Source organism: Bos mutus, chromosome 26, assembly GCF_027580195.1.
Source record: "Bos mutus isolate GX-2022 chromosome 26, NWIPB_WYAK_1.1, whole genome shotgun sequence".
NCBI classification, from domain to species: domain Eukaryota; kingdom Metazoa; phylum Chordata; class Mammalia; order Artiodactyla; family Bovidae; genus Bos; species Bos mutus.
Genome location: NC_091642.1, coordinates 26,974,454 through 26,998,277, shown reverse-complemented (window position 1 = coordinate 26,998,277; position 23,824 = coordinate 26,974,454). Strand labels below are relative to the sequence as shown.

General features: G+C 39.0%; 2 protein-coding genes across 4 annotated transcripts in view; one reads left to right on the top strand and one right to left on the bottom strand.

The window, feature by feature from the left end:
- Positions 1 to 14,896: 14,896 nt before the first annotated feature.
- Positions 14,897 to 19,934, top strand: SFR1 (SWI5 dependent homologous recombination repair protein 1). 2 transcript variants are annotated; one of them, XM_005903705.3, is made up of 4 exons: positions 14,897 to 15,022; positions 16,141 to 16,256; positions 16,975 to 17,385; positions 18,350 to 19,933. In XM_005903705.3, exons 1-4 carry the CDS (start codon positions 15,010 to 15,012, stop codon positions 18,539 to 18,541), a joined length of 732 nt encoding a protein of 243 aa, XP_005903767.2. In that variant the 5' UTR covers positions 14,897 to 15,009; the 3' UTR covers positions 18,542 to 19,933. The 2 variants fall into 2 exon arrangements, with proteins under 2 accessions (XP_005903767.2, XP_070219513.1); XM_070363412.1 differs by having other exon boundaries at positions 14,918 to 15,018; positions 18,350 to 19,934.
- A 16-nt stretch (positions 19,935 to 19,950) lies between these two features.
- The window catches only part of CFAP43 (cilia and flagella associated protein 43), a 103,099-nt gene continuing 99,225 nt past the window's right edge, over positions 19,951 to 23,824 (bottom strand). Inside the window, exons 36-37 of one of the 2 annotated variants that reach the window (XM_070363411.1) lie at positions 23,340 to 23,493; positions 19,951 to 23,155 (exon numbers count right to left, since the gene is read on the bottom strand). In XM_070363411.1, coding sequence (XP_070219512.1) covers positions 22,989 to 23,155; positions 23,340 to 23,493 — 321 coding nt within the window. In that variant the 3' untranslated portion in view covers positions 19,951 to 22,988. The remainder of the gene's footprint in view (positions 23,156 to 23,339; positions 23,494 to 23,824) is intronic. The other variant, XM_070363410.1, reaches the window with a different exon arrangement.

Below are 23,824 nucleotides of genomic sequence, written 5' to 3'. Positions count from 1 at the left end.
AGGACAAGTGGAAGGTAGGCTATCCCTAAAACTGTTGGCTATCCCTAATCCCAGTTGCCTGGGAAGCAACTTCTTTTGCCCAAGTTCTTAACCCTAAAGCCTTAACTTGAAATTACTTAATTCAAACCAATGGCTAATGGCATAAAAAGAAATTTACATCCTATCAGGGAAACAGTCAGCAAGGGGAAAGAATAATTATTACAGAAACTACATGTAGCTAAGAAACCAAATACCAACTTAAACTAAAATTAAATTTAAAATCCATTCAACTGTAGTGGTGGATATACTTCATTACACATTTGTCAAAGCTCATGGAATGTATACCCCAAAGAATGAACCCTCATGTAAACTGCAACTTTAATAATAATGTTTCAATACTCTTTCACCAATTGTAACAAATGCACCACACCAATGACACTAGCTACTAATAGAGGAAATTATGTTGTTGGTGGGAAGAGGAAGTGAGCAGGTATCTGAGATCTCTTTGTAATTTTTACTCAGTATCTCTGTAAACCTAAAAAGTGCTCTAAAAAATAAAGTCTATTCATACAAGGATTTAAAAAATTAAATATATATATATATATATATATAGTATTATACCTTCCTGGTGGCTCAGATGGTAAAGAGTCTGCTTGCAATGCTGGGGACCCAGGTACAATCCCTGATTCGGGAAGATCCCTTGGAGAAGGAAATGGCAACCCACTCTAGTATTTTGGCCTGGAAAATCCCATGGACAGATGAGCCTGGAAGGCTACAGTTCATGGGTTGCCAAGAGTCAAACATGACTGAGTGACTATCACACACATGTAGTATATAAAATGTAGCTAAGGTATGGAAGTGCTTGTTACCTTAAAACTAAGGATTTTTAAAAATTAAATAAATATATATATAGTATATAAAATGTAGCTAAGACATAGAAGTGCTTGTTACCTTAAAACTTAGGCTTTTCTTATAAATCCAACTGAGGTCTGGGTTACAGAAACCTTGGTAAGAGAGACTGGTATTCCTCATTTTTTTCTTAGTATTTCAGATTCCACTTCACAGCAATGAAGTCAACCCTTGAGATAAGCAGTTAGCAAAAATACAAATAATTAAAATTATAATCATGACACATCCTTGAATGTGAAACATTACTTGCAAAATGCAACTTGACTTGAACTGAAGTGTTTATCCAGGGCTTGCTTCAATAGTATGAGTCTATGTGGAGAAACCTAGACTTGGGTCCCAAAATTCACGCCATGTTCTTTGAGCCATTTTATCTTTGAATAATAAGATTTTCAAATACTTTTCTTCTATGCCTCTGGATAAACATGGTAGGCTCAGCAGGATAAACGTGCAAGAAGTAACCCTGCAGCCCCACCAAAAGATGAGGGCTGTTCAAGGCTACTCAGCAGACTGGCTTCCTGCAGTTCTCAGCAATCAGTCATGCCAGTCAATGCCTAGAAATGTGCAAGACTCACCTACTTGTCAAGAGTAAGCAACAGACAAGTTACTCTGAGACTCAGAGGAGTTCTGAGAGGAAGATGAGTCAAGATTTAATCATCGTGTTTTCCAAATTTGAGCACCCACCTATTCAATCATTAACTGTAAGCTTGACTGTTCTCTCCTCTTGAAGATGGCTGGTGAAGAGCACAGGCTAAAACAGGACATACTTCTTTGACATTTCCCGTTTCCTAATCCCAATCCTTGGGATATCCTCCTGTACAGTGACTCCAGGAGGTAGAGATGTACTTATTCATTCACAGCCTCTACCATAAGTAACAGAAATGTGTAACAGATCTTTTTCTTTTAAATTCTGTATCTGTAAGGCAGTGTTTCTCTAATATAAAAGAGACTTAGGAGATGAAGGGTTGGGTTCTCCTTGGATACTTTAGTAAAGTCTAAATTGTGCCCTAAAAACCAGGACTCTAGAGCTTCAGACAAGGGGATGCTGGCAATAACAGACCATGTGCTTCTGCAAGTGGTGGAGCAGGGGGATGCCATGGTGATTTGGGGATTTCATGCTTTTTGCAGAATAACATGAAATAAAATCACATTTAATTTTGGCACTAGGAGCAATAATATCAGCAAGAAAGTGACCAAACTACATGTTTACAAGTCTTTAAAAAACAATCATTTGTTAAATATTGAAGGAACACATAAAACAAATCAATTTACTGATGTTTCTTCTTAACATGAATTTTCTACCTATCCATCCTGTTATCTGTCATCCATTAACAGATGCTGAAGTTTTAAGATGAGTATACAGAAAAAAAAATTGTTTTAATTTTTCCTACATATTTAAAAATGATCACCCTAATTTTGATTTTACCTGTGAAACACCTCACACCAGCTCATAGAACACTAATGTTCTTTTGGAGCACAATTTGAGAAATTTTGGCTAAATGAAACAGATGAGAAAAGTTCCCTTATCAAGCATCTCTCTTGTGCTGCCCCTGCCACCTGCTTCCATCCTCAGCTTTCAAGTGGTGACTTCAGGTAATCACCACCTCCACTGCCAGCACTACCACCTCCATCCCTGTGTTCAGGGTTACTGTCTGCCACATTCCATACTAAGCACTTCATCTGCCTCACTAGATTTAATGGCATAGTTATTATTACCCCATTTTATATAGTATGAGGAAACACTTTTACTGAGAGCATGAGTTAACATGGATTATAAAGGCAGAGTTGAGATTTAAACCCTGGTATGTCTGACTCTACTATCCATTCTCTTTTTAACTGCTACCTATGCTTCCTTCATGACTCAATATACGGCAACAAGGGTGGAAAACAACAATCCATTGTATTTATAAGCCTGTCAATAAGCCCTTACATCAGGTGTTCAAAAGTTTCTCAGTCACAATCTATCACTATATTATTACCCAAGGTGTCTCTGTGTCCTGTAATTGGGTTTATATACTTACAGAATATATTTAACAGAATTAGTTACAAAAAAAAGATGTTGATTGAAAAGTAGGAAGGAAGATTATATCTGGATTGTTGTGAAGACAATAACATATAGCTCAAATATCATTTTTTCCCATGAAGCCTTCCTTGACTCAACCTTCTGGGAACTCCTTAAACACTTTCCCTGTACCCTTAGCATTTTATCTCCCAATTGAACCTCCCAAAGTCTGCTAAGTCTTTTGTGCAGGTGCTGGGGATACAGAGATCAAAGACACAGTCCTTGATCTCAAATTCTCATGATGATATCAGATTAGATCAGATCAGTCGCTCAGCCATGTCCGACTCTTTGCAACCCCATGAATCGCAGCATGCCAGGCCTCCCTGTCCATCACCAGCTCCTGGAGTTCACTGAGACTCACGTCCATCGAGTCAGTGATGCCATCCAGTCATCTCATCCTCTGTCATCCCCTTCTCCTCTTGCCCACAATCCCTCCCAGCATTAGAGTCTTTTCCAATGAGTCAACTCTTTGCATGAGGTGGCCAAAGTACTGGACTTTCAGCTTTAGCATCATTCCTTCCAAAGAAATCCCAGGGCTGATCTCTTTCAGAATGGATGGGTTGGATCTCCTTGCAGTCCAAGGGATTCTCAACAGTCTTCTCCAACACCACAGTTCAAAAGCATCAATTCTTCGGCGCTCAGCCTTCTTCATGGTCCAACTCTCACATCCATACATGACCACAGGAAAAACCATAGCCTTGACCAGACGAACCTTTTTTGGCAAAGTAATGTCTCTGCTTTTGAATATGCTATCTAGGTTGGTCATAACTTCCCTTCTAAGGAGTAAGCGTCTTTTAATTTCATGGCTGCAGTCACCATCTGCAGTGATTTTGGAGCCCAGAAAAATAAAGTCAGCCACTGTTTCCCCATCTATTTGCCATGAAGTGATGGGACCAGATGCCATGATCTTTGTTTTCTGAATGTTGAGCTTTAAGCCAACTTTTTCACTCTCCACTTTCACTTTCATCAAGAGGCTTTTGAGTTCCTCTTCACTTTCTGCCATAAGGGTGGTGTCACCTGCATATCTGAGGTTATTGATATTTCTCCCGGCAATCTTGATTCCAGCTTGTGCTTCTTCCAGTCCAGCGTTTCTCATGATGTACTCTGCATATAAGTTAAATAAGCAGGGTGACAATATACAGGCTTGACGTACTCCTTTTCCTATTTGGAACCAGTCTGTTGTTCCATGTCCAGTTCTAACTGTTGCTTCCTGACCTGCGCACAAATTTCTCAAGAGGCAGATCAGGTGGTCTGGTATTCCCATCTCTTTCAGAATTTTCCACAGTTTATTGTGATCCACATAGTCAAAGGCTTTGGCATAGTCAATAAAGCAGAATATGTATTATGAAACCTATTGGGTGCTGTAAAAGAGGAAAAGCATTTAACTTTAGCTAGATGACTTGGGCAGAGGAGAACATGGGTTAATGGGAAGTGAGACAGAAAGGAGATTTCGACTCTGATCCTAGTGAGGTGTGAGGAGAAATCAAACAGAAGGAGGTGCATATGTGTTCATAGGCATGCTTGTGTGCAAGCATACACACGTGCCTGTGTTTTCCAGGCAGAAGAACCAAGTTAGATGACAAGCAGGAGAGGAGCCTGGTCTGTTTTGGGAACTGCAAGCACGTGATTCAAGAAGGCTTGTGTACAGGGTATGTGCTGAGAAATGATACCAGCTCAAATTGGAAAGGTATGTTTGAGTGATTTAGTGAGGAATTTGGATTTTTATCCGGAAGAGGTTTGAGTGTCACTGGAAAACTTAAACATCTTTGGAACAATCGTCCTGGCAGTAATGTACAGAACAGATGGACCTGGTAAGTGAGATGCACAGAGAAAGCAGGGTGCAAGTCTAGGAGTCAGGGGATGTGCAGGCACCCAGGCTGGAGCTTGGGCAGCGCTACTGATGCTGAAGAGGAGTGAGACAAAATATATTTAGGCAAATAAAATGAATAAATGGGACAAAATACAAGCAATCTCAGTTTTTCAGATAAATAAAACTTACTTACCTTCTTCTGTTGTCCCTGAAACAACTCACATTTCTCTACTTTTTCCAGAGGTTGTACTATTGGTAAAAAGCTCTGCTGCTAAGTCGTTTCAGTCGTGTCCGACTCTGTGCGAGCCCATAGATGGCAGCCCAACAGACTTCCCCGTCCCTGGGATTCTCCAGGCAAGAACACTGGAGTGGGTTGCCATTTCCTTCTCCAATGCATGAAAGTGAAAAGTGAAAGTGAAGTCGCTCAGTCGTGTCTGACTCTTAGCGACCCCATGGACTGCAGCCTACCAGGCTCCTCCGTCCATGGGATTTTCCAGGCAAGAGTACTGGAGTGGGGTGCCATCGCCTTCTCCGAAAAAGCTCAGTTAGCAGAATGAATAGAATTAGCGTTCTTTGAAGCAGCCCAACATATATCCAGGCCACGCTTCAGCAATACAAAATGAGCTGTGAACTTCCAGATGTTCAAGCTGGTTTTAGAAAAGTTAGAGGAACCAGAGATCAAATTACCAACATCCGCTGGATCATTAAAAAAGCAAGAGAGTTCCAGAAAAACATCTATTTCTGCTTTATTGACTATGCCAAAGCCTTTGACTGTGCCGTTTCAGTTCAGTCATTCAATTATGTCCGACTCTTTGTGACCCCATGAATTGCAGCACGCCAGGCCTCCCTGTCTATCACCAACTCCCGGAGTTCACTCAGACTCATGTGCATCAAGTCGGTGATGCCATCCACCCATCTCATCCTCTGTCGTCCCCTTCTCCTCCTGCCCCCAATCCCTCCCAGCATCAGAGTCTTTTCCAATGAGTCAACTCTTCGCACGAGGTAGCCAAAGTATTGGAGTTTCAGCTTTAGCATCAGTCCTTTCAAAAAACACCCAGGGCTGATCTCCTTCAGAATGGACTGGTTGGATCTCCTTGCAGTCCAAGGGATTCTCAAGAGTCTTCTCCAACACCACAGTTCAAAAGCATCAATTTTTATGCTCTCAGCCTTCTTCACAGTCCAACTCTCACATCCATACATGACCACAGGAAAAACCATAGCCTTGACCAAACGAACCTTTGTTGGCAAAGTAATGTCTCTGCTTTTGAATATGCTATCTAGGTTGGTCATAACTTTCCTTCTAAGGAGTAAGTGTCTTTTAATTTCATGGCTGCAGTCATCATCTGCAGTGATTTTGGAGCCCAGAAAAATAAAGTCAGCCACTGTTTCCACTGTTTCCCCTGTTTCCCCATCTATTTGCCATGAAGTGATGGGACCAGATGCCATGATCTTCATTTTCTGAATGTTGAGCTTTAAGTCAACTTTTCACTCTCCTCTTTCACTTTCATCAAGAGGCTTTTCAGTTCCTCTTCACTTTCTGCCATAAGGGTGGTGTCATCTGCATATCTGAGGTTATTGATATTTCTCCTGGCAATCTTGATTCTAGCTTGTGCTTCTTCCAGCCCAGCGTTTCTCATGATGTACTCTGCATAGAAGTTAAATAAGCAGAGTGACAATATACAGCCTTGACGTACTCCTTTTCCTATTTGGAACCAGTCTGTTGTTCCATGTCCAGTTCTAACTGTTGCTTTCTGACCGCATACAGGTTTCTCAAGAGGATCACAATAAACTGTGGAAAATTCTGAAAGAGATGGGAATACCAGACTACCTGTCCTGCCTCTTGAGAAACCTGTAAGAGGAAAAGAGTTGTAAACATCAACGTATGTTATTTGTATTCAGTAAAACTTGTGTTCAAACAAAAATCCCAAATGCTTCCCCATTTTCCCCAATTTAAACTGACAACCCAAGATTATATCATATTTAGTACAGATGCAAGCAACCTCTCCTTCACAGTTTGTGACCACAGCCCATTTCACTTGCAATTCACTGCATACAGCAACAAAATCAGCAAAGAAAAGATTTGGAAGGCCAAAGAAGAATCAAGTAGGTGAGGTCTGTGGCTTAACAGCTTTACTAATTTAAAACTTCACCTATGGTAAAATGTGGCTTATCTCGCTTATAAGATACAATCAAGTTTAACATGATTATTAGAATATTATATCAGCCCTAAGAAAGTACATGTATATCTACTAAATTCATGTTTACATCATAAAACGTTAATCATAAAATCATGAACTTCCATATCCTTTTTAGTCAGTTATATCAAAGGCTCTTAAGAACACGAAGTATGCATTTCTCGTTAAGGAGGAAATCATGATTTTCTCAGAATTTCGCCCTAATTAAGTGGGCTCAGGTCTCATGGTGTTTGATCTGCTATTTGGATCTCAAAACCCAGGTTAAATCTGCAGAATAATTTGTAGTATGGAGGAAACAAGCCTGCTGCTGCTGCTGCTAAGTCGATTTAGTCGTGTCCGACTCTGTGCAACCCCATAGACGGCAGCCCACCAGGCTCCCCCGTCCCTGGGATTCTCTAGGCAAGAACACTGGAGTGGGTTGCCATTTCCTTCTCCAATGCATGAAAGTGAAAAGTGAAAGTGAAGTCGCTCAGTCGTGTCTGCCTCTTAGTGACCCCATGGACTGCAGCTTTCCAGGCTCCTCTGCCTGTAGGATTTTCCAGGCAAGAGTACTGGAGTGGGGTGCCATTCCCTTCTCGGGTAAACAAGCCTAGTAATCGGTAATCTGTTATAAAAATTGTGTTTTAAAATACAGAAGTTTTGTTTTGCTTTTTTTTTTAAGGGCAAGAAACACATAGTAAAAATATCTCACTCCCTTCCCTTTCTCCTTCCCTCTCCTCCTACATAATTCTTGGCAGTCAATTTTGAGCTCTTGAGGACAGCTTCAGTTACCAGCATAGTGGTCCAGAAGAGCTTCCTGTAATATTAGCTTGAGTATTGATTGAAAGGTGATGCATTTGCAAGGTCTGCCTTGAGAACTGCTAATTAGTACTTGTAAATGTCCAGTTTGAGTCTCAGAGGTATTCTCAATAGTCCACATGTAATTCTTACCAGTAGTCTTTCAACTGTGATAACATGCTACTTTCACTCCTTAAAATCAAGTGACTCCAGGTACTGGCTCACCACATCTTTCATATCATTGATATCCATGAACTTCTTTTTCTGAAATGGATTCTCTTCCCAGAGCTTACTTTGGGGACTTAATCCCATTCTGAGTGCAGAAGAATCTACCTAGATTGAGGGGAACAGTAAACCTGATTCTTTCAAACTATAAAAATGGAAAGTATTTATAGGGTTGTATTGGTGGGTAAAACTGGTTGATTGATTCATCCTAAAATCTAGTGACTGAAAATAAACTGCTATCCTTGTAGACAGTTATTAGAATGAAATAAAGTCAGGTTTACATACCTTCAAAACCTCAGGAAAATAGATTTGAGTGAAAATAATATGCACTGGGAAACTGCTTTTTTTTTTTTTTTAAAGAGGAGCATCTTGCCAAAGATTCAAACTCATTACTTTTGGGGTAGCTTAATTGCACAAGCTTTATGCTAATTATTGTTATATTAAAATATTTGGCAGCTTAACAAAAATCTTAAACTTGTACATGCACGTTCAAAATACCCTGTTTCAATGGCCCAGAGTCAGGCTACGAAAGCATTTCAGAGAATGCCAACCCGTAGTAATGTTGTTGTTGTTGTTTTTCCTTTAAAACTGTGCAGTTTATAATTTATAATTTCTTAGGAACTTGCTTAACAAATATGTACGTGATTAGTTGCTTACCCTCCAAAACCCAGCTCCATGTTCTTTGGTATCAAGGGATGCTTCCTGCCAAATGACAGGCTTGAAAGCCTGTCAAGAAAACCATCTTTGCTGGTGAGTGTTATTCCTGCACTTGGTATGAATTTCGCTCTCAGCACATCTTTGGCAGCATAAAGGTTGAGTTATCAATATCGAGCATTTATTAAAAAGGTACAGATTCACAAGTTATAAACAAGTATGAGGAACAGAGTAAAAACAGTACAATAGAGTACTGTGGAGTATTGACAAGAAATTAAGTAACTTTCTTAATGATTAAAAAGAAGATAAAAGTGGGAAAGTGGCTACAAAGAAAAGGATAATTTGACTCAGAATTCATAACTTACAAAAAGTGAAAAATAACTGAGATGATATATGTACTGGATAGCTGCTATAATAATAACCATAGTGACATACGGGGAAATTTTGGGAGGTGGAAAGTTGGGAAGAGTTTGAGCTAAAAGTGTACATTGTTGAATGAAAAGTATTACCTGTCTTAATCTTCTGTTAATAAAGTTTAAATAGCTGAATGAAGTCTTGGAGAACCGTGTGAGGGTGAATATAGGCTGTATTCTATGTTCTTTTTCCAAGATCCTATCTATGGGAGGGATATATTTTGACTACAAAATATAGTGATATCATTTGCTAAATGTGGGTCATCAACATCATCATTAAACTTCATACATTTTTTTTTGGAGAGCCACAGAAGTGTGATAGAGGTGGAGAGCTGGGTAATGTTGATATCACTGGCAAGCAGTGTAATTTAGACACAGTGTGGGGTTACTGAGCACTAGCCATGATTTTGGAGGTGGAAGGGAGAGGATCAAGGAAAGGAAGAGATGCTTTTGTCAAGTTGTCTTCCTCACCTTTGACCATGCTTCTCCAGGGTATCCTCCCTAGGGAGTCAGAACTCATGGTCAGAGGTTCTGGCATTCAGTGGGTTTCCTATTGCTCATAAACGTCCATGATGAAAATATAAGACATCTTATGTTGCCTTTGGGAGTGGTGGCAAAGGGATCAAGTTTTGGTTTAGCTCTTAGATCCTGAAAGAAAGTAAAAGTGTTACTCACTCAGTCATGTCTGACTCTTTGTGACCCCATGGACTGCAGCCCACCAGGCTCCTCTGTCCATGGAGTTCTCCAGGCAAAAATACTGGAGTGGATTGCCACATCCTTCTCCAGGGGATCTTACTGACCCAGGGATCGAACCTGGGTCTCCTGCATTGCAGGCAAATTATTTACTGTCTGAGCCACCAGGGAAGCCCTTAGATCCTGAGCTGGACCAGAAAATTCCTGGTTATACAATAATTCACAGATTTACTCTACTGCTATAGATGGTGCTAGTGGTAAAGAACCCGCCTACCAATGCTGGAGACAGGGGTTCCATCCCTGGGTCGGGAAGATCCCCTGGAGGAGGGCATGGCAACCCATTCCAGTATTCTTGCCTGGAGAATCCCATGGACAGAGGAGCCTAGTGGGCTACAGTCCACAGGGTCACAAAGAGTCGGACACAGCTGAAGCAACTTACCATGCATAATTACCATCAAAGTTTGCCAAGATGTGGAAGAGCAGAAGCCAAAAAGGTCAACAGTGTCCTAGAACATGGTAGAATCGTCTCTTAACTCCTTATTTTCCTGGTACTAATATACATTCTTAAGGCATCCCAGGAGGCTCAGTGGTAAAGAATCCACCTGCCAATGCAGGAGATACAGAAGATATGATTCAATCCCTGGGTCAAGAAGATCCCCTGTAGGAGGAAATGGCAACCCACTCCAGTGCTCTTACCTGGAAAATCCTGTGGACAGAGGAACCTGGTGGGCTACAGTTCATGGGGTCCCAAAGAGTTGGATACAACTTAGCCACTAAGCAATGGACATTCTTACTCCTTCATCTTAAAAAAGCATCACCAAAAAGAAATCTTTTATATTTTCAAGACCAAAACAGTAATAAGAGGTGAGAGTAGAAAACTGAGTTGACTTCTTTGTCGGCACTTCAAACAGATTTCAATACTGTGAAATTATCTTGGGAGTTGTTATCTCTCAAACTTCAGGTGGTTGAAGATGATTATAAGACATGTTTTGTTGCTTGAGGATTTGCTGACATCTATTGCCTTTTTTTCCCCTCTGAATAGATGTAGCAGTGACATTTCTGAGTTAATAAAGGATCTGAGAAAGATGTGGCCTTGAGCAATACTTTTATTACCATTACTTTTCCACAATCTAGCTCCTCTGCCACGACCCTCCCACTCACCCACACCCTACCCCCTTCCTCACAGTTATTAATCTAACCTGAATCACTCTATTCTTCTCCAAGAGAACACACCCCACTAATAGCAGTGAATCATAGACACTCTTACTTCTCTAGTCTCTAATGCACTTGACAAAATGCCAGATCTAATAGAATAAAAGGACAGGAACTTCATGTGAAAGGATCTCTTTAGGTTCTTATTCAGTATACTACCCTCAACATTAGTTACCAGATCAATTTTATGGTTGCCTGGTGGTGAACAGGTTTTTATCATTGACCCTCCACATATCTGTTTGCTTGAAGTAGTCATTCTACTCAGTGAGGCAACCATTCAGGCATGCCTAATATCTAATTCAAGGGCTCTTCCTTCTTGAAGTTGAAAATAAAATCCTCTCTTTTTAACCTGATGAAAAAATATTAAAGAGTTTACTCTCAAAGAACACCCTTTGGTAACAGTCTTCAATGGTCTCTATAAGCAAATTAATTAAACATTACAGAATTCCATTTAAGATATCTAAGCAATAGTGAAAAGAAATAGAATTAGTTTGTCAATTATTCAAAGGAAAATTTATGAGATAACAGCACACTAAAATACATCTTCTTCATCATGGATAGGTCTATAGGATAAGACTTGAATTCATGGCAGGAGAAACCTAGAGTTTTTTTAATCAATTTTTATTGGAGTATAGTTGCTTTGCAATGTTGTATTAGTTTCTGCTATATAGCAAAGTGAATCAGCTATATGTATACATATATTCCCTCTTTTTTGGATTTCCTTCCCACTTGGGTCACCAAAGAGCACTGGGTAGAGGGGTAGAGCTCCCTGTGCTATACAGTAGGTTCTCATTAGTTATCTATTTTATACATAGTAGTGTACATAGGTCAATTCCAATCTTCCAGTTCTTCCCACCCTCACCTCCCCTCTTGTAGCCATATGTCTGTTTTCTATGTCTGTGTCTCTAGTTCTGCTTTGTAAATAAGTTCATCTCTATAATTTTTCTAGATTCCACATATAAGCGACATTGTACAATATCTGTTTTTCTCTTTATGACTTACTTCACTCTGTATGACAGTCCCTAGAGGAGAGTCTTTCAACTTATATACCAGCATCATAAGAAATATTGAACGCTAGTTGAGAGAATTTAGTAGACCTTCTTGTGAGTGTTATACAGTTTAACTTGTTCTAATGCACTTTATAAATCAACTTAATCTCACCCAAGTGAATTTGAATTCTGGTTTTAAAAGTGTGTATTTATATATTAATTGTTAAAAAATACCTATGGATACTGTGTCTACACAATATGAACTTTGTTGTCAATAAGAAAAGTCAATGGAATGGAATCTAGATCATCTGGAGGTGACTGTTAAGATTATTAAAGTAATGTTAAAAATTAAAAAAAAATTAGTATAATAAAAATTTAAATTGTAGCTTAAAAGAGTGTGTGTGTATGTATGTGTGCTTTGCTGTACAGAGAGACAGAGAGACTATTCACTATTCTCCTTTTGCTATTAAAAAAGAAAAAACCCACATAAAGGTTTTTCGGTTTATGTCATTATCTCACCAACAATAATCATAGACAAGAATGGACAGAAGCATTTCACCACACCCTTATGAATAACAAAGTGGTGAACAGTAGCCTTGGGTATGAAATTTAAAAACACACAGAGAAAGCCTGCCTTAGGTTAATATTAATTACTATCATCACTGAATTCTATTGCTCAAATTGTTATTTATGGTGGAGTAGGATCCTTGCCTTCTGGTTCTCTAGGGCAGGATTTTTCCTTGCCTGAAGTTTGAATACAATGAAACATACTATGTTTGAAACATACTATGAAACATACAATGTCATGTGTGGGAAACAACTACTTACAGGCCAGTAAACTTCAGGCTCTGAAAGACATGGAAATGATTGCTAGGCCTTATCTAAAGATACAGTGAAAACTATAGAGGCTATATTCCAGATCCCTTACAGTAAATTGAGAGTGAAAGGTCTATTTACACTTTGGTATGTAATGGGAGTAAGTAAAATGCAAACTTGTGCATGGGAAAATCGTTCAGTTCTAACAACACTGGAAATCAGAGATGTAGGTCAACAAATGCACATTTCTGAAATACAGGTTCTTCTGAGTACTCCTGAAGTTCTTTGAAAATCTGGCCAAAACAATCCATTTAATATACAGGTTCATATACTAAGCAAGTCAGAACATTTGCTAGGCAAGATGTTTTCATTTATGGAGCCAGCAAAAACACAGTTCTAAGCTTAGGTTATAATGATAAAAGGGTTTTGGAGCAGCTGATCTTAGGGAATCATAAAAACAACCCAATGTTATGCCCCAAGGTGTAAAGAATATGCAGAGTGTGCATTGTGCGTCTAGTGTCAGGACAAATCACTCTGCTTTTTTCAGTGTAACTGATGCCAATGGATGCATAAAGGGAGAAATAAATGTACAGACTTGGATCTGTGGCTTAGCAAGCCAAAATCACAACTTCTCACTTTCATTTTGTAAATTCCTTGAGATTTATATAATTTTTGAAAATTTTAGAAGAATCATAATACATTATTTAACTATATGTGGCAGCTCCAAGTTTTCTGCTATTTATGGCTTACGTCCTACAAATCATTCCATCTTTTAAAAATCTGTGGCCTTTTGAGGGGAGATAAGGGATGGATGAAAGGATTATATGATGCATTCCTTTAGATCAATTAGAGAATGATGACTATACTGTAGTTCCTTATATAACAACTTTTGAGTGCTTCCTAGATATCTATTGCTGCTTTTCACTGCCTGTCCTGAATTCTCATTTAATTCTTCAAATCCTAGGATTGATACTATTATCCCCTCTTTATGGATGAGGAAGCTGAGACAGAGACACACTCCATTACAAACAACACAAAATAAAGGCGCTGGGATCTGAACCTAAGTAATTTGACTCCAACATTTATGTTCTTAATCACTGCATTAGGTGGTCTTCAAGTTCTGTGGATACATTCCACTGTTTAGCACTCAGTTATTCCTTCTGGGTCCTTGCTACTTCTAAGCCATTTATATCAGATATTAGTAAAAAGACAGTGCCAACGTTTAAAATGGCTATTCCTTAGAATTCAAAACACTGCCCCGCTAAAATTCCCAACTCCCACGTGACTCAGAAATTACTCAACTGTCTTTTCCCAAACTCAGTGCTCCACCCAATTAGTTCACTTTGTTGTTGCACAGCAACGGAACCTCGCTACACAGGAAACAAGGAAGGTTAGACCGAGGATGCCGCTGCCCAGTATTCAGCCAGGGTTTGGACCAACCTAATCTAAGTCATTGTTCTGCTTCCTGTATTGCACCCCAACGACTTTCCTTGGGCTACATTGTCTTTCAGATTTGACGAAAAGATTCGGAGCCAAGCTAAGAAATCTAAATTTTCAGGTAGATTAGCCAAAAGAAGGAAAAAAAAAAAAAAAAACGGCCCGTGGCGGGACCGCAGACTTTGAGGCAGCAGTCTAAAAGAAGCTCTACTGCATCCGCTGGGGTTCTTAGATTTCTAATGTGTCTGACTGTCAACGGGCCATTGACCCTTCTTTATGTAGTCTTTGCCTTTGGAGTTTACAAGCTGGAAATACAACACACAGCAGGCCCGGAGTCTCTGGGTCCCGTGGAGTCTGAAAAAAGGCCTTTGCTGTGGGGAGCGCGAAGAGATTGACGGGAGCCAGAACAGGAGGGGCATTCTCAGGCGTCCTTTAGAAACACAAAAACCAGGAAGCAGCAAAGGAAGGCGGTATTTTAAAAAAAAGGAGAGCGAGGAGAAGCCGCGAAGAAAAGCGCGCCCCTCATGGGAACCGTTAGTTGCTTTAAAGCTCTTCCCAACAAACGGCCGCGCGCACAGTGCCCCAACTCTCGGGCGCTGGACAGCTCAGAGCCGCGCGTCTCGGTCAACTGGGCCAATCACGCGTCTCGGCCCTTCCGTTTCTTCCCGCCCCCTTGCGGAGTCTTGAGAACGTGCGCGCGCGCAGTCCCGCCTCTCCGGGCGCTGGGCGAAGAGGAGCTGCGTGTCAATCAATCTGGCCAATCGCGCGTCTCTTCCTCTTCCCGCGCGGCCCGGCCTCTGAGACGCCGCCGCGGCTGGCGCGCTCTCTGTGCTGTCTGGGGATGGCTGAGGGAGGTACCGTGCGGGGTGTGGAGTGGGTGTCTGACAGTTGAACTTTTTCGGGGATCGGATGGGGATTTGAATACTGCTCCCTTTCCGCTGTCAAGGCACCTCTCAGCTCCACCTCAGGTTTTGGGTGTCCCGAGGGCTCGTGTGGGCCTTCTGTAGTGGCGGGAGGGGAGGAAGGGCTCCTCTGGTATTTTACCCTGTAGCCTTTGAGAAACTTCAGTCATTCCTTTTCACGGTCTCTTCGCTATTTAGTTGAAAACCATGCAGACAGGAGTAAACTTACCTGTGCTTGTGCTCCTTATTCCTCACCCCCGGGGGTCGTTAGTTTTAGGCACACAGCTTCTAGGAATTAGGGTAATGTAACAGGACTGATTATGTTTAAGTGGGATAATAGTGGGAAATAGAATGTGATCTATAATCAAGAGGAAGAGTAATCAATAGATAAAGGCATAAGATGAACTCAATTTAAAAACTAACCGACAAGCACTTTAAAGAAGTTATAAATATTTTTAAAAAAATTTTTAAAGAAAATATTGGGCTTCCCTTGTGGCTCAGCTGGTAAAGAATCTCCTGCAATGCGGGAGACCTGGGTTCAATCCCTGGGTTGGGAAGATCGCCTGGAGAAGGGACCGGCCACCCGCTCCAGTATTCTGGCCTGGAGAATGCCATAGACTGTATAGTCCATGGGGTCGCAAAGAGTCGGACACGACTGAGCGATTTTCACTTAAAGCACTAAAAGATTTCAATTACATTTTCCTTCATTGTGAAACTGGCTTAATGAGATTAAAGAATTCCTGACTGTTATTCTCCTCCCCCCACCCCCATATGGCAGGTTTTGAGACTTTTATCATTATTTTATCAGTCAGTAAAAACAAATGGAGAGTTCTTATCTGAGATGCTAGCTGGGTAACTTGTGATGAAAAAACTAGTAGTCACCATAATGACCAACAATCTAATTTAGAGAAGTAAACAGAAAATTGCACACAAAAAAGCAAGAATGAATCACAGCTAAGTGAAAGAAGGAAGTTACCTGGCTTGTTATATACAATAATTTGTTTAAAATTGAATATATAGAGGTGTGGGTGAATTTGATTTCTGTTTTGTGATTATTTTTTGTTTTTTAGAAGTAAAGCAAGATTTCAAGATGGAAAGTCCATCAAACTCGGCTTTGATGTTACCTAGCACTCCACAAGCTGGTGCCAATCCACCATCTCCCAATTCAAGTAGTTCAAGAAAACAAGTATGAAAATCTTAGTTCTTTCACTGGATGTATATTTCGAAGTATTGCAGTAATGGTGGTTTTAAGTCTACTGAACATTGTTAATAGTGTGTAGGTTAATAAGTTGGAGAAGGCAATGGCACCCCACTCCAGTACTCTTGCCTGGAAAATCCCATGGATGGAGGAGCCTAGTAGGCTGCAGTCCATGGGGTCGCACAGAGTCGGACACGACTGAAGTGACTTAGCAGCAGGTTAATAAGTACCATTTTTATTAACAAATCATTTTAGGTGTTTCCTTTTAGAAAATGTATTGGACCTTCCCCTTAGATTTTCATCCTGACTCAATTATTTTCATTTATTTTCAGTTCAGGTTATTACAGCATTCCAAACAAAAAGTTTGATGTCATGGAGGTCTTTGGTGGAAAGATCTTTTTCCTTAATTTGTAACTAAGCACCTAACCATATCAGGCTTGGACTAATTGCTGAACAAATGTTTGTGATTACTGAGATAAGTGTCTCAATGATATTTTAGAAGGGTGCTGGCTTAAAAAGAGAATAAAACTTAGTGGTGCTTCCAGAAATTGAAAGAAATTTTGTGATGGTTACTTTAGATATATGGAGACAGAAAGCCATCTAGTGGTGTCTACCACAGAAATTAGTCTTGATTCCTAGTAGACTTATTTATATCAAGAATGTTTTTCTTGACTGACATTATTAACGTTTGATGCATTTTTTTCAGCCTATGAGTGCAACCCTTAGAGAACGATTAAGGAAAACCAGATCTTCATTTAATTCCTGTTACAGTGTGGTAAAACGGCTTAAAGTAGAGAGTGAGGAAAATGATCAGACTTTTTCAGAGAAATCAGCACCTTCAACAGAAGAAAGCTGTTTGGAATTTCATGAAAATTTTAAACACATAGATAGTGAATTTGAAGAAAGTACATATTTGAAAGATACCTTCAAGAATATCAATGTTTGTGAATCTAAATCACTTGATACTGAGTCATGCAGTGATCTCCAAAATGACTTTATGAATGAGAATCTTGCCAAACATGAACTAAACAAAGAAAAAGCAAAATTGATGAAGCAGATTCAAGAGAAAGAAGATCTTCTTCGGAGGCTGAAGCTAGTCAAAATGTATAGATCAAAGGTGAGAAGAATTTCAGAGCCATTGCCTAATAATTTTTTTTGTTTGTTTTTAGATAAATGGTAGGAAAGTATTTCAAAAAGAAAATACAACTTTATTTTACAATACTGAGAGATAAGCCAATTACCAAGAGACCTGGCTTCCAACAACTTTAACTCAAATATAAGTCATAGATTAAGAAAAGAGGTCTTAAACACCAGGTATACATTTTTGAAAGCTCCGGCCCACATTTAATATTCAGTTGAAGCTTTTCTCTCTCGTTTCCATCCCATAGCAGTATTAGAAGTTTCAAATGTTAGCTGCAAATTGCAATAAGAATAGAAGCAACAGTGACAGTGAAGAGAAAAAGGCTAAAAATGGGCCACAGAGTACAATAAAAAGTATTTTTAGTAATGATTTTGTTATTAAATTATTACCAACCAATTATTAAGATGTTTCAAGCATTTTCTTTAAGAAAACAACAAAAATATAATAAATTTTAGATCTCGACCCAGGTAGGTTGAAGTAAATAGAATTTGGGCACTTGGAAGATGACCCTTATTTATCTGGATTATTCATTTATATTGTAATGGCTCTTTTCCAGTGTGTAATCAGTGATGGAATGCTATATCTTATTTGCTCTTTTGAATTTTTAGGATTTCTCTAAATACAACTACTTGAGTTTTATGAAATTGTGACACTGAAAAATATTAATTTGAATGTAATTTTTAAAGTATAGCTGTAGTAGAAAAAGTAGATATTTTTTAACCTATATTGTTACTTCTTTACATAGTTTTGCCTTATTTTTTTCTCTGAGGGTAAGATTTTTACTTAAAACCATTTTTCTTTTTTCCTGGGTAGACGTCCCATTCATGTCCAAATGTGTTACCCTTTAAACCTACTATTCATTGACTGATTTAACAACTTTCATTAAGTAAGTTAAAATAGGATGACATACATTTGTGCCTTTTTTTTGTTTCTGTTTCAGAATGACCTGTCTCAGTTACAATTGTTAATAGAGAAGTGGAGAAGCTGTAGCCAGCAGTTGCTTTATGAGTTGCAGTCAGCTATGTCTGAGGAGAACAAGAAACTAAGCCTTACTCAGCTGATAGACCATTATGGGTTAGATGATAAATTGCTACACTATAACAGAAATGAAGAAGAATTTATAGGTGTTTAATTCATAATTTTTTTCTCCAGAATATCTTTGTGAATGACAACTTAATTAAAAGATACTTATACATTTTAAAGGGAAGATATAAACCATTAGGGCTTGGAGAAAGGTATCCTGGTGAACCTGGATCAATTTAGGGCCTCTGTTATATATAAACAAGGTTCAAAAATGAAAATTTAGTGTTTTGAATAAATTTCCCGAAGAAAACTTGCCAGTTAAAGAAAGGTGAAAAAAAATTTTTTTAATTAAATCATGTTAAGATAATTTAGAGAATTGTGGAAGCGAGTTTTAATACATTATTTTATTTATTGTGGTAAAACGTTTTATTTTAAATGTTCACTAGTCCATCTAGTGAACGTCTAAACGTAAACTTGTCTAAAAATACTTGCCTCCCGTAAGTTTATGCCTCTGCCTTGTTTTCACCCATTTATCACATGTTTATCTGGATGGTATAGCAGGTATTTAAACTCATGTTCAAAATTATATTAATTTCTGTCTCTTCAAATTTGTCACTTGTATTCTGTATCTCATTTAGTGAAATGGTCATCTATTTTTTATAAAACCACATATGCTCATTTTCCCACTTCAAGGCATGGTATACAGCGTCTTTTATATTCATCTGCCTTTACAATCATACCTGTGAAAAAGGTTAAAGTTAGCATATCTATTCCATTAATAGGCTTCCCTGGTGGCCCAGCTGGTAAAGAATCTGCCTGCAATGCTGGAGACCTGGGTTCCATCCCTGGGTTGGGAAGATCCCCTGGAGAAGGGAATGGCTACCCACTCCAGTATTCTGGCCTAGAGAATTCCAGGGACTGTATAGTCCATGGGGTGGCAAAGAGTCAGGCACTACTGAGTGACTTTCACTTTTACTCCATTAACAGTGACTCAGCCAGAAACCCGCCGGTACCTAGTCTGTTATCCTGGCCATAGACAGACATATGACCCAATCTGGCCTAGTCCTTGAGAATCTGAAACTATAAAGAAAAGAAAGCCTGTCTCTTTGTGACTGGAGTGGTTGTATGTGAACTTGGAAGCAGAAAAGCTTGTGTGTTTAAGTGTGCCCTTAGAGGGAAAGGCAGAGAGAGAACTCTGTGAGTCAGTGGTTTCTTGGTTCAGTCTTCCTGAGGACTTTCTGGGGTTTTTGGGCCGTTTTAAGGGCTAACACAGCTTTGCTTGGGTTTTTTTGTTTTAGTTTCCCTCTACACCCAACCAAAAAAAAAAAAATCTTAAAAAAAAAAGTACTTCCCTACTACTTGGTAAATAGCTATTACCCTAAGCTTCCCCTTCCACTCCCAAGTGCTCCTTTTTTTCAATCCAGTCCTTCCCCATGAGCCAACAAACTATTGATGTTGGCATATCAGGACTCTGTTCTTGTATGCATTCTGTTAGTGCCCATGTAACTCACCCTTCCCCCTCCTCCCCCCAATTCTTACCTTCTAGACATTGCCATTGTCACCGGCTTCTGTGAATCCAAGAGGACTGGCCCAGTCCTCACATGGGCCTTCCCTGGCTCTAGTTTTCCCAGATGGGCATCCCTGGGAAGCTATGTTGACCAGCCTCCACTGCTTCTTACTGCTCAGCCTGAAGTCCTAAGTGGGGCTGGGGAAGTGGCTTCCCTGGTGATGGTGCTGGCATTTGACCGCAGCTGCCCCACTGCTGATTAGCACATCTGGAGTCACCCTCAGATGTCCACTTGGAAGAAGTACAGCATCAGTGAGACTCTGGTTTGGGAGAGTTGGGGAGGAGGTGGGGGTACAGTAAGGGGGATTTCTAAGGCATTGGCTGAGGGCTCCAGCAGCTCAGTGGGCATTTCTACAAGTGGAGGGAGATCATGGAGTATGGATGGGGATAATGGGAGAGTTTGGGGCCTAGGGATGCCCTTGAAGCAGTCCCCTTTTAAATAATTTGTTAATTTCACCTCCATTTAATAGGATATATATTTTTAAAGAACTAGTGAATAAGAACTATTTTTATCCATTAAGATGAAAACTAACACTTAGCACTTGCTTTGACCATATTTCTAAAAATATGTTAACTCATTTGAGTATTATAATTACCAAACACTCCAGTTTTAAAGACAAGGAAATTTTAAGATCAAGTGGTTATCCCAAGCAACCCAGCAACAGAGCTCATACTCTTAAGTCCTATCCTCAAAACCATGTTATGTTTGACCCAATTATATTACTACTTGATAAAATAGATAATATTTTAAAGGTCTATAAAAATATGAATATAACTGCTGTTAGTTCAGCAGAAGCTAAGAAGAATCAAGAGGGGATTGGGTTGCATGACCCATGTGACTTTCCAAAGCACCTACCAACACCCTCAAACCAGAAGATGCCTCCTGTTGAAAGTGCTGCTATGCTACTAGAATTCATCTTGGGGGCAAGAGACTCTTGTGAATTTCCATTCTATCTATGCCACAAAGATGAGGCATTTAAGCAAGGAGCATTGCAAGATCACTCAGGGTGGACATTAAGAAACAGAAACCACACAGGTTGTTTAAGACCCAGCAATCCACAGAGCACTGTGCAGTGATATTTGTGGCCTTGACTAGTAGCAAATGGAGGCTCCAACAGTTAATTTAGGTGACATGGAAATGTTACTAATGGACACTACCATGCTTAATCAGCCAAACTGACTAGGACTCATTCTAGGGCTAAGAAGGGGAGCTGTCAAAATGATGCTGACTCTTATTTTTCTTACTATTGCCACTAAACAGGTGATCACTGAACAGGTGATCAATTATGGTATATCCTGGCAGTTTTTAAAACTTCTAAACAATTTTTTTTCTAAATATAATATTTTATAATTGCTCTCTTGGCTTTACCTACACCAGTGTACACTGGATATGGTATTGCAGATTAAACTTAACAATTTACGAATTGCAGAACAATGAGACATTGATACCATTTGGAGATTTTGGTCAATGATCCCGCTGATTATCACCTTGGAATGCAGTCAGTCCATAGGCTATGGAAAGGCAAAGCAGTTTTCTGAACAGTTAATCTCATTACTTATCATCATCTACATGAATAAAGTGAGAAACTATTTCATGGAAATATAAGAATTCCTATCACCAAATTCCTTCGCTTGTGGCTGTGTTTCTCCACACCAAACAATTCTCAAACACCATGTGGATGTCCTATAATATAGTTCAACTCAATTCTGACACATCTGGAGATAGCATTGGATTCCACAAGATAAGGTCTCAGTCCCATAAGACTGCCCTCCACTTTAGATGTCAACTGAAAGCCCAGATTGTCAACTCTGCTTCTGACCCACTGGCAATAAATAGGTTCCTGAGACTCCTTCCTTGGGCTCAACTAATTTGCTAGAATGGCTCACAAAACTCAGAGAAACATTTACCAAATTACCATATAAAAGGATCTGACTCAGGAACCTCCAGATGGAAGAAATGCATAAGGCAAGGTATGGGAAAAGACTCAGAGCTTACTTGCTCTCAGCACTCTCTCCAAACCCTGTCCTTGTAGGATTTTATGGAGACCTCCATTACATAGGCATGATCGATTAAATGACTGGTCGTTGGTGATCAATTCAATTTCCAGTTCCTTTCCCTTCCCTGGAGGTGGGTGGGAGGGTGGGTAGGTGGATTGGAGGTTGGGACACAGCGTTAGTTCGGGCAACCAGCCCCCATCCTTACGTGCAGTCCAAAAGTCACCTCATTAACAAGACACCTGTACCTCTCTCATCACTTAGGAAATTCCAAGTGTGTCTCTGTGCCAGGAATGGGGTCGAAGACCAAATATATATTTCTTATAAATCACAATATCACAAAATGAGAAAACGTGTTTTTTCTGTTTACTAAACTGTTGGGTGGGACACAAAGTTAAGTTCTGTTGTAATAAATATGAGATAAAGATGATTATGTCTAGAATGCTTACGTAGAAAATATCTTGTAATTTACAAATGATTTAGGGCTTGGTAAAAGTAAACCACTTTGTTCACATTGACAGCAGAGGGAATAATCTTTAACATTCTATGATTTTTTTTCCAATTATAGAGAAATGCTTACAGAAGAAAATGGGAAATACAGAAAAATATAAAAGATAAAAATCATAATCTCATAATGTTTCTGGTAATTCTATAAAATTAGAAATGGCAGTAGTGGCTAAGAATAATTTTTTGTCTTTAAGACTGTCTATACTACTACTGTGAAAATATTTTTAATTAATAAAATAGATCTTGAATATTCTGAGATAAAATCTTATTCATTCTTGAATAAAAATAATTCATGTTATTTTAGACATTTATTCATGCAGGACAAACATTTTTATAATGATTAAGACTAAAATCAAACAATTTGCTATCAAAAATATGACACTAAGAGAAGATTCTACTTAAGTTTTCTGATATAAGAGAAATCATTTTAACCAAATGAAATTATTTTTAAAATGATTGATTTGATCTTACATTTTCCACAGTATTTTTACATTTGAACAAGAGCAGGAAATGTTTTCATTCTTAATCTTTCAACTTCAGCCTGTAGTATTGAAATCTGATCAGCTTGTTGTTTTGAAATTTTTGTTAACTTTTGTTGTCTCATCATGTTTTCGTATCGTTCTTTGGCAATCTTTTCACAGGTCAGTTTAGACCCTATCCCCAAAATGAAGAAGGAATTAGTTGAATTATTATCTACATTTTAAAATACAGAAACAGCACTCTGAAATAGTTAAACATATGGAACAAATACTGGTAGTTTTATAACCACTGTACAGATTTTAGGAATTCTGATTACTTTTAAACAAACTGACAGTTAATTAAAGAAAAAAAATCTTACCCATTGCATTACAGATGTCTTTTCTCTCTGAGACAGCCACCAGCTCTTCTCGTAAATTGCAACTTAGGGTATAATTTGCTATATCTTTTTGATTGCTGTACCTTCTCAGTTTTTTAAGCAGCTTTTTGCAGTTCTCCACATTTTTTTTGTGGGTCTGAAATTTTTGTTCCCAGGACATCCCACAAAAATAATTTTGAAAGAAAATATTTTATAAAGATATTATTCTTAAAATTTAAATACATTGTCATTATTAAGATATCTTACCACCATACCCCTAGTGCTTAGCATAATGCCCACACACAGTAGGTACTTAAATTATTTGTTGAAAGATAGAATGGTCTGTTAATACACATTTTAGAAGAAACTTTATATATTCTTAGAAATGAGAGATTTTAAGAACACAGCCTGGAGAATACTTTGTTTCCATCTTATATATGTTAAACACTCAAAACTGAGTGCTCAGGCAGTTAGGGTAAAACAAAGCC

Excerpts from the sequence above, each read along its gene's own strand:
- SFR1 (XM_005903705.3), top strand. Across the intron at positions 16,257-16,974 it reads CAAGTAGTTCAAGAAAACAA|CCTATGAGTGCAACCCTTAG; the intron begins GTATGAAAATCT and ends CATTTTTTTCAG. Across the intron at positions 17,386-18,349 it reads TCAAAATGTATAGATCAAAG|AATGACCTGTCTCAGTTACA; the intron begins GTGAGAAGAATT and ends TTTCTGTTTCAG.